The following is a 15,053-nucleotide window of genomic DNA, read 5'->3' on the forward strand; positions in this document are numbered from 1 at the left end:
TTTTTTGAGACAGTCTCATTCTGTCCCCCAGGCTGGAGTACAGAGGTGCAATCTTGGCTCACTGCCATCTCTGCCCCCAGGCTCTAGCAATTCTTATGCCTGAGCCTCCTGAGTAGCATTACAAGTGCACCACCACACCCAGCTAATTTTTTGTACTGTTTGTATTGGGGTTTTGCCATGTTGGCCAGGCTGGTCTCAAACTCCTAATCTCAAGCAATCCACCTGCCTTAGCCTCCCGAAGCGCTGGGATTATAGGTGTGAGCCACCGCGCATGGCTAGACTTTGCAGAAAATCTTGTATCTGGTCATAGAAGTCCCCTAGCTTGGTTATTTTTTGGTACCAGTTTGTCTATTTTCAGCCCTTTGCATTTCCATATAACTTTTAGGATCAGCTTGTCAGTTCCCATCAAAAGAAAAAAAGCAGCTCCTGGGATGTGAATGGAATTGCAGATAGCTCTCCATCTGTTTAGGCTTTACCTGCTCTCAATCATGTTTTGTAGAGGTTTTTGTTGATTGGGTTTTTTTGAGATGGAGTCTTGCTCTGTCACCCAGGCTGGAGTGAGTGGCACAATCTCAGCTCACTGCAACCCCAGCCTCCCGGGTTCAAGCAATTCTCGTGTCTCAGCCTCCAAAGTAGCTAGGGTTACAGACATGCAGCACCACACCCGGCTAATCTTTGTATTTTTAGTAGAGATGGGGTTTCACCATGTTGGTCAGGCTGGTCTCAAATTCCTGGCCTCATGTAATCTGCCCACCTCAGCCTCACAAAGTGCTGAGATTACAGGCGTGAATCACCATGCCCAGCCTGTTTTGTAGTTTTTATGTAAAGATCTTGCATCTCTGTCATTGGAATTTTTTTCCCTAGGTATTTGGTGTTTATTGACATTATTATAAATTACATTGGTGTTTCAGGTGGATTTTTTTTTTTTTTTGGCCTGTTAGCTGCTGGTATTTAGAAATTCAATTTGTCTTTTTCTGACTTTGTTCCAATAATCTTGTTACAATGTTAATCCCTAACTGTAATAATTTGTAGATTCTTTTTAATATTCTACATATATTATTATGTCACTTGTAAATAGTGATCCATTGAGTTTTTTTTCCCCCATTTATTTTATTGCATTTTAGGTTTTGGGGTACATGTGAAGAACATGCAAGATTGTTGCATAGGTACACACATGGCAGTGTGATCTGCTGCCTTCCTCCCCATCACCTACATCTGGCATCTCTCCCCTTGCTGTCTCTCCCCAGCACATGAGGCCAACAAACATGAAAAAATGCTCATCATCACTGGTCATCAGAGAAATGCAAATCAAAACTACATTGAGATACCATCTCACGCCAGTTAGAATGGCGATCATTAAAAAATCTAGAGCTTTTACTCTACCCATCCTATTGCCAGAAGTCTGCACTTGTTATTTCCTCCACATCCTCACAGGGGTGCCTGCTTTCCTTTTATCTTGGTGATCTTGGTTCATTAGAATCTGCAGGAGATCTGAGGATCTAAATCTGAATGATGCGGAGAGCTGGGGGAAGGGGGCTGCCCTGGCTTACCTTGGCTCATTCCTAGGCTAATGCCTCACCCTCACCGTGCTCCATGTCCCCACCGCTGTACTGAAGCCGGCGCCTGCCCCAGGGAACCCTGCCCATCACACATGCTCAGCAGTTCACGGGCCTGTGTCTACCTTGCTTTTTTCTTTCTTTGTAGTTGTTTAGGAGTGGCAGGCCTCCCAGCACACCTAGCCCACCCTACTGCCCAGAGCAAGTGTGTCCCTTTCATACTTCAGTCCATTTTAAAACAGGCTTCTCCCACCCCATTCTATGGAGGCAGTTCTCTTCGGGGTCAACATGGACACCCTGTACCCCCAGCGGATGCCCCCCCCCAGCAGCATCAGCACAGTGGGTCCCCTGCTCTGCATTGCAGGCTCTCCTGATTTGTGGGGCATCACCTGCTCATGGTTCTCCTCCCACTTCTCTGCCTGCTCCGTTGCTCTCCTTTACTGGACTCACTTCCTCCCAGCTGCGCCCATCAGCAGCCGCAGGCCTAGCCCTCAAATCCTGTCTAACTGCACTCGCTGCCAGGTGGCCTCATCCCACCCCAAGACTGCTGCATTCACAGCTCCAACTCCAACTTCTCCTGCACTCCAGCTTGTGAATACGACGGCCTGCATTGCATCCATGCACAAGACCTCACAGGCAGCTCAGTTCAGCGCTCAGCGTGGCACCCAGGGCTTCACACTTCCCCGTGTGTCCTCTGTCTGAGAAAACTGTGACACCATCAACCCAACTGCTCAGACCAAACACCCAGCTACCACCCTTAGTCTTTTTCCCCTCACTGGCCATATCCAGGCCATCAGCAGTGAGTCCTGTGGTCAGTCTTTAAAATGCGCAGGTCATGGGCTGGACTGTCGGGTGGGTCAGTGCCCACTGTGTGTGCTCTGGGCTGCTGCGTTCTGCTGAAGATGCTCAGCAGCCGTGGCCCTGGGACAGGGGTGGGGTGGGGTGTGGGCGCTGGGCAAGGCGCTGAATGGAGCCATCCCTGCATGCCAACTCTGTGACCAGAACTGTTCTCTCCTCTCCTCCTCGCCACCCGCTGGTCCCTGTCTGTCTGCAACTGCCTGCTGGCCTCTGCATGGCAGAAGTCCTCCAGCTCCGCATCCTCCGAGGCCTCGGAAACCTGCCAGTCCGTTAGCGAGTGCAGCTCCCCTACCTCGGTCAGTGCTCCCAGCCCAGCCCCAGGACAGTCACCAGCTGCCACTCCCATGCCCTCTCCACCTGCTGCCATCACCACACAGAGGGCCTGGGTTCAGCCAGGGGTGCACACAACACCACCTGTCCCCAAGAGACAGGCCACCTGGCCACCTCCTGCAGGCCCTGCCCATAGCCACATCTAACCCCTGGGCCTGGTGAGACTGAGGAGTCACAGTCACACTCCATGCTCTGCCCTTGGCTGTGACTGCAAACCAGAGGACCCTGATAGCCCTGGACACCCTGAGCCTCAGTGACAGTGAGGGGCCCCCAGGCCATAGGTGGTGGGGCCAAGGGACCCCCTGACCTGCCACACCCTCCCTGCAGGACTGGTCCAAGGTTGGCTCCCATGAGCAGCCCTCAGGTGCCACTCTGCAGCGGAGGAAGGACCGAGTGGAGCTCCTGCGAGACACAGAGCCAGGGCCTGCCAGTGGGGGCACCCTGGGCCCCAGCGGGGAAGAAGCACCTCGACCACGGATGTCCCCTGCCACCATCGCAGCCAAGGTAGGCCGGCCAGGGCCCCACTTCACTCCCAGGTCAGTGTGAGGAGGCCCAGCCAGTGGCCTCAGGCCCAGCTCCAACTACCAGGCTGGGCTGCCTGGAGTTTGGGCAGAGGAGACTGGGGGTGCAATTTCTCACCCTCAGCATGGCGAGGAGGTGTCCCCTGCAGCCAGTGACCTAGCAATGGTGCTGACACGCGGCCTGAGCCTGGAGCACCAGAAGAGCAGCCGGGACTCGCTGCAGTACTCCAGCGGCTACAGCACGCAGACCACCACGCCCTCCTGCTCCGAGGACACCATTCCCTCCCAAGGCAGGCCCGTGGGGCTGGGACTGAGACACTCAGGAGGGCCCCTTCCTTCCCCCTCCGTGCTTACCCTGGTGGGCTGGGGGCCAGGGGCCACCTGCGCCCCGGCCTCACTGTGTCCCGTGCCCCCAGGCTCCGACTACGACTGCTACTCCGTGAACGGGGATGCGGACAGCGAGGGCCCGACGGAGTTCGACAAGTCATCCACCATCCCGCGCAACAGCAACATCGCCCAGAACTACCGCCGCCTGATCCAGACCAAGCGCCCCGCCTCCACCGCCGGGCTGCCCACCGCGGGGCTGCCCACGGCCACCGGCCTGCCCTCGGGCGCACCCCCCGGCGTGGCCACCATCCGCCGCACGCCCTCCACCAAGCCCACCGTGCGCCGCGCCCTGTCCAGCGCTGGCCCCATCCCCATCCGGCCGCCCATCGTCCCTGTGAAGACGCCCACGGTGCCTGACTCACCTGGCTACGTGGGGCCCACGCGGGCGGGAAGCGAGGAGTGTGTCTTCTACACCGACGAGGCCGCCTCGCCCCTGGCACCGGACCTCGCCAAGGCCTCCCCGAAGAGGCTCAGCCTGCCCAACACAGCCTGGGGCAGCCCGTCCGCAGAGGCAGCCGGGTACCCCGGGGCGGGGGCCGAGGACGAGCAGCAGCAGCTGGCGGCCAACCGGCACAGCCTGGTGGAGAAGCTGGGGGAGCTGGTGGCGGGCGCCCACGCACTGGGCGAGGGCCAGTTCCCCTTCCCCACCGCCCTGTCGGCCACCCCCACGGAGGAGACGCCCACCCCGCCCCCTGCCGCCACCAGCGACCCCCCAGCCGAAGACATGCTCGTGGCTATCCGGCGTGGGGTCCGGCTCCGCAGGACCGTCACCAACGACAGGTCGGCGCCCCGCATCTTATGATGGCGCCACCCTCCCTATCCTCTCAGGCCCTGGTGTGAGAGGTGGCCTGGTCTGTGAGCCGCAGGCACTCAGCGAGGGCCCAGCCTGGAGAGAGGACAGAGCCAGGGCAGGGGCGGTGCCGCTTGAAGGAAAGAGACGCCTCGCTTGGATTCCAGCGTTTAAACGGGAAGCAACTTCTTAACAAGCCTCACCAGGAGGGAGCCTGCAAGCCTGGGCCTCGTTTGGGGCACGGGCCTCGTGCCTCGTTTGGGGCCTGTTTTATGCTCTTCTGCCCCTCCTCTTCCTCTTCTCGTGCCCTGCCACTTCCGTACCCATGAGCACCAGAGCCAGGGCCGGCCCACGACGGAGGGGCTGGGCTGGCCTCCCTTTCACCATCCCGGCCGCCCCTAGGGCCGGCCCTGCCTCAGCTCCTCCCAGAATGCCGGCCTCTCCTCTCCCGTGCCTGAGCCCCCCCTCCCCTCTTGCCTTCTCTCTGCCTCTCCCAGGACCTTCTCCCTCTGAGAAGCAGGTCAGCTGTGGAGGGGCCAGGTGCGTGCTGGGCTGGATGTCTGCTGGGGGCGGGGGCAACAGGTTGGAGTTGGGAGGCCAGGCCCCACCATGGGGGAAGGGACCTCCAGGGCCCATGCCGAGTCTCAGGGAGGAAACCCGGGGCTGCTTAGGGGATCTCGGGGGCCCTGTGGTGGCTCCCACCCCTCGCCCCCCACCACCCCGTGAGGCTGGCGGGAGTGAGGGCCAGGGCAGCTCCTGGGGAACTAGGGCAACAGGGTTAGGAGGACGGAGGCCCTGGGGTCATTGGTCAGCCACGAAGGCACCGTTTTCAGATGTCCACTTCTCATTGGCCATATCAATCCTTTGACTTTGGGGGTCACAGTTTCAGCCACCTGTGGAGGTGGGGACTGGAGCAGTAGGTGGTGTGGGGTCATTTGATGGATGTAATAAAATGGAGCTGACTGTGGATGAGGACTGTGTGTGGGGTGAGGGGACGATACAGGGTGTGTGTCTGGGAGTGCCTGAGGGACAGGGCCCCCCCAGTGGCCTGGTGGTTCTGTGGCAGGAGGAGAAGGGAGGGACATGGCTCCCCCAAAGTGGGGGGGAAGTTACTGTTCTCTCCAGCATCTTGAGGATAGCCAAAATAGGGCTGCGGGCCCCCGGCCTGTCTGTTGTTGTGTGAGCCGGCTGCAAGCCCAGGTCAGGGAGCGAGGCTGGGACGATTGGCTTTGACTCTCTGTTGCCAGAGGAGATGCCATCCCAGGACCGCCCCCACTATAGTCCAGGCTTCCGCTGGCAGTGGGGTCGGGGAAAGGGGCAAGGCTGCCCCACCCCACGCACCGAGTCACGCAGGTAAAAGCATGTTAGCCTAGGGCGAGCGGAGGGAGTCCTGGTGGCCCCGTAGGTCAGGAGGGAAAGCAGGGCTCAGAGGACGTTGGGGGCCCAGGGTGGGGTCCTACCTGGGGATCAGGAGAGCCTTGGTCTTGATGGAATGGAGCTGGGTCTGAGCCCCCCAGGCCTGAGCTCCTGGGAGTTCTTGTGCCATGAGCTGGGACCCTGGATAGGTCCAGGCACCGAGCAGGCCTCGACGTGGACAGAGTCCCCTCCGAGGGAACTGATGGAGAACGGTCCCTGTCAGTCAGTGTGTCCAAGAACTGCCTGGCCAGGCAAGCACTCAGCCTGTGGAGCTCAGGCCAACACCAGATCCCTGGTTTTAGGGGCCAGGAGAGCAGGTGACCAGTCTGGGGAGTCTCGGGTGGAATTTCTGCCGCATATTCTCCCCAGGGCTGCGGGGGTTTGTTGAGGCAGGTGGGTGGTGGAGCAGGATTCAGGATGTGGCGGGAACAGTGTGAGGGGCAGTGGGTGGGCAGACCTGGGCTTCAGAGGTCCTGATGGGAAGGGAGGCAGGGGCTTCCCAGAGAGGGGGGCTTGCGTGGCGCAGCCCCCACCAGCTCTCCCATCCCCCTCCCCTCTGAGCCTTGGGGGCTGTACATACTCTACACCATCCCCGAGACCACCCCGCCCTCTCATCATCTTAGCAACCACCTCGTAGGCCCACCCACCTTGGGATCCGAGCCCACCATCCCACATCACAAACTTTGGTTTGAGGGACTTCTTTACATTCTTTTATTTCTCATTTTGTACAGAGAAATATGCTTTTCAAAAGCATCTTTTGACTGAAGTAACTTTCCTGGTGCTGTTGTTAACTTGTTCCTTTTTTTAATTTATTCCCCCCAACCCCAGGCAGCCCTCCTGGTTCCTACTCACCCTTCCCCCTCCCCACCCGCCACCCATCTGAACCATTTTGTTTCTTTTCTTTCTGTCAGATTTTGGAAAAATTCTCCTCTCCTCCCTACCCCCTCCACACCATCCACCCCCTGATTTAAATAGTCACTGCTACAAGTAACAGATGCACTGTGAAGATTCCAGTATTAATAAAGGTGTACTGTAATTAACACCCCTGCCTCTGCCTGGCGTCCCTGGGCTGCCGCTGCCCCCCCACCTCATCCCCACACCTCGCCTTTCCCACCCCAGATCCCAACTGCAGGGGGCCGGGGTGGGGGGGTGCTCCCAGAGGATCTCAGATCTCCATATGGGGGCCAGGGCCAGACCTGGGCCTCTGAAATACCTCCCATGTGTTCCTATTAGAGGCTGCCTGGGGGCAGCCAGATGGAGGGAGGATGGCAAGGGTCAAAGCCAGGCCAACACCTCTCCCTCCCTCCTGGCCAACACAGGCTTGCAGAGGCCCCTGGGCTAGGCAGGGCCAAAACTCTGTCCCTGGCACCCTTCTCATCCCAAGTCCCTTGGGCAGGCTCCACCCACTCCAAATCGAATCCTCAGCCCGCCCCCCAACCTCCTGCACTTGGCCGCCTCCCATCCCTCTCCAGGTTCACCTCCAAAGATGCAAAGCAAACCAAAGGAAGCAGGACATTTAATAAAAAAAAGAAACTGGAAGAGCATCCACTGTGGCAAGATATGGCACTTGGCACTGGCCTCTGCCCCGAACTCCCCAGTCTGCCAGGCTAGGGGGGAGGTCTTAGAATGACCACGTCATGCTGCCTGTCTCCTCTGCAACCCATGGCTGTGCCCTCGCTGCTGCAGGTCACGGGAGTCTCAGCACCCCCTTCAGGTGGGGGGACAGTGAGGGCAGCGCCAGGAGGGGCCAGACGCTCTATCCCCATCCACCTTCAGGTCCCCAGGTCCCCAGGTCCTCTCCGCTCCAGGTGAGGCCATGACAGTTGTGGAAGGCAGGAATCTGAGCCCTGCTGTGGCAAAGAATCCCCCTCAAAGGAAGAACATCATTCCCAGGAGGGGTTCCCATCAGCACCCCTCAAAGTCTCAGGCCCAGCTGAACTCCTGGGGGAGCTGGTCTGGCTGCCCTATCTGCAGTCACCATCCAGGCTGCTCAGGGCAAGAGGCCCTTGCTCTGTGTCCTGACCGGCCTTGCTGAGTCCGTGGAAGGAGGAGAGCAGCTGGGGGGCTGTGGAGGCGGAGGATACAGCTGGGTGGCCGCACATTGCAATGAGGGCTCTGGGCTATAGGACTGAGGACTTGGCATCTCACAGTCCTGCCAGTTTAGGATGGAGCTTTGTTTACCTGCAAGGGATAGGGGAAAAAAAGACTATAGCAGTGCTCAAGACCACCCTCCCCACCAAACCAAGCCACGTGTGCTTGTCCCCCCATAACCAGGGCCCATCCTGGCTTCCAGAAATGACCTGTAGCCCTGGGGAGCAGACGGTATGCCCGGGAGAATGCCGGCTCTACCAGCTGGCCTGGGCCCTGATGCCCAGCCTCCCACCCTCAGGCTTCACCCCCGAAGAAGCTCCTTACAGCAGGAGCAGTACAGCAGCTCCATGACCCGGAAGCAGTTGTCCAGCAGGGCTTTGGGCCGCACCAGCTTCAGGTTTGGCCCTGGGGCATTCAGGAGGGACAACACGGATTCCACCTTGGGGCTGACCTCCACGTCCTAGAAAAGAGGAAGCCATCAGGAGCGGTGGCAAGATGGAGCCGTACCCCAGGAGAGCCGTGGGGGCTGTCCAGTCACCTGGAGCTGCCCAAACCATGGAAGAAGGACCAGACTTCTGTGGCCATGAGCCTGGATCGCTATTTCTCACCATCTTCTTCCTGTGGGCGCAAGGAGGGTCCCAGATGCCACCCTTCACCCATGCACAACTCCAAGGCTCCACTTTTCCATCTTTGGAAAAATGAGTAGAGGGTGCAGGCCAGGACAGTGAGGAAAGTGGGGCATCCCACGCCCAGGAACGGCCACCCACCACCACGTGAGGACCCCCTGACCTGGGGAAACTGTCCTTCAGGAAGCAAAGACTTCCATCAACTCCAAGGAACAACAGAAGGCCCTCATAGGGACACTGAGGCTTAAGTCACATAGGCAGGGCAGGATGTCCAGCTCCAAGCTCGGGTGGTTTCTCTCCACGAGACTCAACAAAAGGGTCATGCGGGGTGCACCGTGGCACCGAGGGAGGGAAGTCCCCAGGCAGGAGGTCAGGGCCACTGTAGAAAGCATCATGGGAAAGGTGGGGGATGATCTTCTGGAAAGGGGTGACAGCCCAGGCAACATGTCCTGGGCCAAACTGTGTCCGTCTCCTCCCCCCCAAAAGCTGTGTCTTGGCCAGGTGCAGTGGCTCAAGCCTGTAATCCCAGCACTTTGGGAGGCTGAGGTAGGTGGATCATCTGAGGTCAGGAGTTCAAGACCAGCCTGACCAACAAGGAGAAACCCGTTTCTACTAAAAATACAAAATTAGCTGGGCCTGGTGGTGCACACCTGTAATCCCAGTTTCTCGTGAGGGTGAGGCAGGAGGATCGCTTGAACCTGGGAGGCGGAGGTTGCAGTGAGCCAAGATTGCGCCATTGCACTCCAGCCTGGGCAACAAGAGCAAAAAAAAAAAAAAAAAAAATTGTGTCTTGGTCCTACCCCTTGGTACCTGTAAAGGTGACCCTATTTGGAAATAGAGTGTTTGCAGAGGATCTCAGAAGGACATCATCCTGGATTTAGGGTAGGCCCTAATCCAATGACTGATGTCCTTGTAAGAGAAAGGTCACAGAGACATGGAAACACCAGGCGGAAGGCCATGAAAAGACTGAGACGTCCGGGCGTGGCAGCTCACACCTGTAATCCCAGCGCTTTGGGAGGTTGAGGCAGGCAGATCACTTGAGGCCAGGAGTTCAAAACCAAACTGACCAACATGGCGAAACCCCATCTCTACTAAAAATACAAAAATAGGCATGGTGGCAGGCACCTCTAACCCCAGCTACTCAGGAGGCTGAGGCAGGAAAACTGCTTGAACCCCGGAGGTGGAGGTTGCAGTGAGCCAAGATCGCGCCACTGCACTCCAGCCTGGGTGGCAGAGTGAGACTCCATCTCAAAACAAAACAAACAAAAGCCATCACAGAGGCCAGGCAGGGTGGCTAATGCCTGTAACCCCAGGACTTTGGGAGACTGAGGCAGGAATATCATTTGAGGCCCAGGGTTCAAGGCCAGCCTGGGAAACATAGCGAGACCCCCATCTCTAAAATAATAAATAAATGAAATGAAATGAAATAAACAAGAAAAAGAGCCACCAAGGAGATCAAGGAGTCTCCTGGCTTTGTAATAATTGGGAGCCTTCCCACCAGTCTCCTCCCAGGAAAGCTCTAGGCAGCTGCAAAAACAGGTGCTGGTCCCTAAGCCCTTTTGCCATCCGAAGCTTACAGTTGGCCTGGGATGCTCTGCCCGCAGGCTGGGCCTTGTCAGCAGCTGGCTAAGCAGGGCAGCAGGTGGGTCCCCAGGACAGGTGTGCACCAGACTCCTGAGGAGGGTAGGTGGGGACAGGGAGGGGTCCCACAGCACACACAGCCTGCATGGGTCATCCTGCCACCTTGTTTTTTTACTACAACTCAGGCTCTTTAGAGGACAATATCCCTGAGGCCTCAGATCAATTTCTCTGAGTGGGGTGGAGATAGGGGAATCTCTTTGTTTTTTTTTTTTAATTAACTAAAGTTCATAATTTACATTAGTGTTCACACTCTGTGTTGTACAGTTCTGTGGGTTGTGACAAATGTGTGCTGTCACGTATCCACCATGAACGTATTATACAGCATAGTTTGCAGGGTTTTTGGCTTTTTTTGTTTTTGTTGTTGTTATTTTGAGACAGGGCTTTTCACTCTTGTCACCCAGGCTGGAGTGCAATGATGGGATCTCGGCTCACTGCAACCTCCACCTCCCAGGTTCAAGCAATTCTCCTGCCTCAGCCTCCCAAGTAGCTGGGATTACAGGTGTGCACCACCACACCCGGCCACTTTTTATATTTTTAGTAGAGACAGGTTTCATCATGTTGGCCAGGCTGATCTCAAATTCCTGACCTCAGGTGATCCACCCGCCTCAGCCTCCCAAAGTGCTGGGATTACAGGCATGAGACATGGTCGGCCTGCAGCACAGTTTCACTGCCCCAAACATACCCTGTGCTCCATCTATTCTTCCCCACTCCCCCTCCCCCACCTCCACGACCCTCATGTTGCAGAAACAAAGAGGGTAGGATGACTGGCCCAGGATCCACAGGGAGAGAGGCAGAAGCTAGAACAGAGTCTCAGGGGCATCTCCTGTACCCCGAGCCTGGTTGGCATGAAACAGTGACCGCCTCCTCCTTCCACAGGCTTCTTTTCCTGCCTGCACCCCTCCCCCACTTTCCCACGCCCCTCAGTTGGTGCCATCTTCCCGTGTGTTCACCCCTCTCCTCACCAGCCCTTGGCCACACCTCATAGACTCATACACACACATGCACGCACCTGTGCACACACACGCCCTGCCTGCCACCCGCTGCACGGCTCACCGTGAGGCCCCGCTGGACATCCAGCAGCAGCGTCTGCACCTCCTGCAGATACTTCCAGGACGGGTGGCCCTCGAGCAGCACATCCTGCACCGACTCAGTGGCACTGAGACTCACCAAGACCCACAGATACCGCAACTCCCGCTCGCTCACCCGGGCCCTCTGCTGCAGAGACAGGGAAGTCACTGCAACCCCCGAGACACGAGCCCTCTGGGCTCGGACCACCCTCTCACCAGGGACTTGCCCCTGCAGAGGGAGCAGACAGGGGCGTCCGCTGCAGACAGTGAATGCAGCTGGTGCTGCTGGCCTGGGGCCTCTCCCCAGCCCCGAGAGCAGGCTGGTCCTTGGCCCAGGCACCAGGGCTAATCTGCTGTCAGGCTGGGGAGAGGCCCCAGGCCAGCAGCACCACCTGCCAAGCCCAGTGCACCTCTGAGGATGGGGCCCACTGGATGTCATGGGAGGCAGGGTCCCCCCAGCCCAGCAGGGGATTCTCACCAGCCTGGTGACATTGGCAATTCTGAACACCTCCTCGTAAGGCACGCCAATCTTGTAGTTGATGGGGAAGTAGTATTTCTAGAGAGGCACAAGAACAAACCATGAGGCCAGAAGTGGAAATGACCAGCAGGCTCCCCAACCTCCCAAATGATCTTTTTTTTAAAGTTAGTCTTACTCTGTCATCCGGTCTGGAGTGAAGGGGCAGGATCATGGCTCACTGAAGCCTCAACCTCTCAGGCTCAGGCAAGCTTCCCACCTCAACCTCCCAAGTAGCTGGGACTACAGGTGTGCGGCACCATGCCCAGATAATGCCTTAATTTTTTGTAGAGATGGGGTTTCATCATGTTGCCCAGGCTGGTCTTGAACTCCTGGGCTTAAACGATCCTCCCACCTTGGCCTCCCAAAGTGCTGGGATTACAGGCATGAACCACAACACCTGGCCTCCAGATGAATTTTGATGTAAGAGGAGAGGACTCAGGGCCCAGCCCTTTGATGGCAGAGGTGGTCCTGTTCAGAGAGGTATGCCTGGCTCACAGCTGGGATAAAAACAGCTCACTTTCCTCTGGGGCACAGGGAGGGTGGAACAAAACACACAATTCCTGTTAAGGCAGAAGTTTCAGGCTCAAGAGTGAGGACACGCTACTTCAAGAAAAATATATTATTATGTGATGGTTGCACAGCTCTGTGAACACACTAAAAACCATTGAGTTGTGCACTTTAAGGGGGTGAATTATGTCTCATACATAAATACATAAACTGTATGTCAGTAAAGCTGTTAAAAAAGACACTCACAAGGTGCAGTGGCTTATGCCTATAATCCCAGCACTTTGGGAGGCTGAGACAGATTCACTTGAGCTAAGGAGTCTGAGGTTACACTGAGCTGTGATCTCACCACTACACTCCAGCCTGGACAACAGTGACACCCTGTCTCTAACAGTTAATTACTTTTAAAAGATACATAGGTTAGCATGGTGGCTCACGCCTGGAATCCCAGCACTTTGGGAGGCTGAGGTGGGCGGATCACAAGGTCAGGAGTTCAAGACCAGCCTGGCCAACATGGTGAAACCCCTTCTCTACTAGAAATACAAAAATTAGCTGGACATGGTGGCACCCACCTGTAATCCCAGCTACTCAGGAGGCGGAGGCAGGAGAATCGCTTGAACCCAGGAGGTGGAGGTTAAGGTGAGCCGAGATCATGCCATTGCACTCCAGCCTGGGCAGCAAGACTCCATCTCAAAAAAAAAAAAAGTTTTAATTAGCTGGGTATGGGACTATAGCGCATGCCTGTAGTCCCAGCTACTAGCAAGGCTGAGGTGGGAGGATCATTTGAGCCTGGGAGGTGGAAGTTGCAGTGAGCTGAGATTATGCCATTGCACTCCAGCTTGGGCAAGAGAGCAAGACCCTGTCTCAAAAAAAAAAAAAAAAATTTTTTAAAAAAAAAAAAAAAAAAAAAAAAGAAATAAACAAAGAAAGAAAGCATAGAGCCACACAGATATTTCCACTCAACAAAAAGAACCAAACGCTCCAATTTCTAGGTCTTTATCTCCCCGGCTAATAAGTGCCTGGGGTTCCTCAGAGAACTCCAGGTGTCCGTTCCTGAGTCATATGGCAAGTGCCGCCATGAAGGATTAAAATGAGACCAAGGAGGAGGGCTGGTGGACCCAGGAGATGGCAGGAGAGGGGTCGGTAAGTGCAGACCAGGTGCATGTGTAGGTTTCAGAGAAAGGCAGAGAAACGGGCCATGGTCTGCTCAGGGCTGACACAGGTCCTAGGAAGGGCCCTGAATGTCCAGAGACCTATGCCAGGTGAGCCCCAGCCCTCAGGGACAGGGACACAGCTGGTGCCCACGTCGTTACCATGTACTGAAGTCGGTTCCTGTACTGCAGTTTGTCCCGCAGAAAACCCGTGACAGTGCACTCCTCGCTCTGCGTCAAGGGCCACATCTCCAAATGCTCATTCCCCAAGGCCACGCTGAGGACGATCCCAAGATCTGTGGACCACACGCAACAAGGGCACATGAGCACCCTGCATCTCATCCACACCATCCACAACATCCAAAGCCGAGTGACCATCATCTGTTCTCGTAGGTGACGTGCACTGATAGGAAAGATGTGGTGGGGGGGAAAAGGATCCAGAATGCTTTCCCTGGGGTCTAGCTCCAGAACAGCAAAGTCAGGAAGGCAGGAGCAGTCCAGAGGGTCCACACCCACCCCACGCCAGCCACCAGAGCCCCCCAGGAGGCACACCCCAGGGTCGACGTCTGGTGTCCCCGCTTCTCTCGCTCCATGGAGTAGGCAAAACCTCCCACCCAGGACAACTTCAGCCCCTGGTGTCCAGGTGACATGTTTTCAAAGCTTGTTGCTGGGTTTTCCAGCCAGGCATTCAGGAGATCCATCATCCTGGATTCTGGTTCCAATTTGACAAATGACTCTTCAGTCACCCACGCCACTTTCTTCCCTGCCCTATCTGATCTTAGTGTCCCTCCCAGCTAACTGTGCCAGCAGGTCTGTAGCGCCTTCCAGTCTGGTCATTCTGGGACATTAAGCAGATCTCACACTGGCTGCATCTCTTCTGGCCACAAATGAGAATGAGCCACTGGAACATTACCAGCCTTTGCCACTGGGGGTCACTGTGACTTCAAAGACAGCCTATACGATTTCCATGTGCCTTAACAGAAAAAATAGGAGAGAATTCGCAACAAATATGAATAAAGTCCATCAGAGCAGAAAGAATAAAACAGAAAAAGGCCAACAACTATCCAAAAGATCAGACTCATAAACCAAATAAATAAATTCACATTAAAACAATCAGATATAAGTTTTCTTTTTTTTTTTTTTGAGATAGGGTCTCCCTCGGTCACCCTGGCTGGAGTGCAGTCGTGGAATCATGGCTCACTGCAACCTAGAACTCCCAGACTCAAGTGATCCTTCCGCCTCAGCCTCCAAGTAGCTAGGACTACAGTTGCATGCCACTACGCCTGCTAATTTTTATATTTTTTGTAGAGAAAGGGTACTGCCATGTTGTCCAGACTGGCCTCCAACTCCTGAGCTCAAGCAATTCTCCTGCCTCAACATCCCAGAGTGCTGACATTATAGGCATCAACCACTGTGCTCAGCCTATTTTTCATATATTCAAATAAAAAAGTTTTTTGTGGTTTTGGGTTATTGGGGCCATTTATTTGAGACAGGGTTTTGCCATGTTGCCCAGGCTTGTCTCAAATGCCTAGTCTCAAGCAATCCTCTCTTGTGGCCTCCTGATTAGCTGGAATGAGAGACACATGCCACTGCACCTA

The 15,053-nt window shown here is 55.9% G+C and overlaps 2 protein-coding genes across 7 annotated transcripts in view; one reads left to right on the forward strand and one right to left on the reverse strand.

Moving 5' to 3' along the window:
* The window catches only part of MTSS2 (MTSS I-BAR domain containing 2), a 24,563-nt gene extending 17,663 nt beyond the window's left edge, over positions 1-6,900 (forward strand). For all 5 annotated transcript variants that reach the window (XM_017516262.2, XM_017516265.2, XM_017516263.2 and 2 more), the window contains 4 exons: positions 2,636-2,710; positions 3,072-3,248; positions 3,390-3,555; positions 3,682-6,900. In XM_017516262.2, the coding sequence (XP_017371751.1) occupies positions 2,636-2,710; positions 3,072-3,248; positions 3,390-3,555; positions 3,682-4,454 (1,191 nt within the window). In that variant the 3' untranslated portion in view covers positions 4,455-6,900. The remainder of the gene's footprint in view (positions 1-2,635; positions 2,711-3,071; positions 3,249-3,389; positions 3,556-3,681) is intronic.
* The window catches only part of IL34 (interleukin 34), a 15,500-nt gene continuing 7,001 nt past the window's right edge, over positions 6,555-15,053 (reverse strand). The window contains exons 2-6 of one of the 2 annotated variants that reach the window (XM_037734152.1): positions 13,618-13,751; positions 11,762-11,839; positions 11,270-11,353; positions 8,274-8,409; positions 6,555-8,039 (exon numbers count right to left, since the gene is read on the reverse strand). In XM_037734152.1, coding sequence (XP_037590080.1) covers positions 7,849-8,039; positions 8,274-8,409; positions 11,270-11,353; positions 11,762-11,839; positions 13,618-13,751 — 623 coding nt within the window. In that variant the 3' untranslated portion in view covers positions 6,555-7,848. Of the gene's footprint in view, positions 8,040-8,273; positions 8,410-11,269; positions 11,432-11,761; positions 11,840-13,617; positions 13,752-15,053 lie in introns of both variants that reach the window. The other variant, XM_017516271.2, reaches the window with a different exon arrangement.

The sequence above is a fragment of the Cebus imitator genome, unplaced genomic scaffold, assembly GCF_001604975.1.
Source record: "Cebus imitator isolate Cc_AM_T3 unplaced genomic scaffold, Cebus_imitator-1.0 Scaffold577, whole genome shotgun sequence".
Lineage (NCBI taxonomy): Eukaryota > Metazoa > Chordata > Mammalia > Primates > Cebidae > Cebus > Cebus imitator.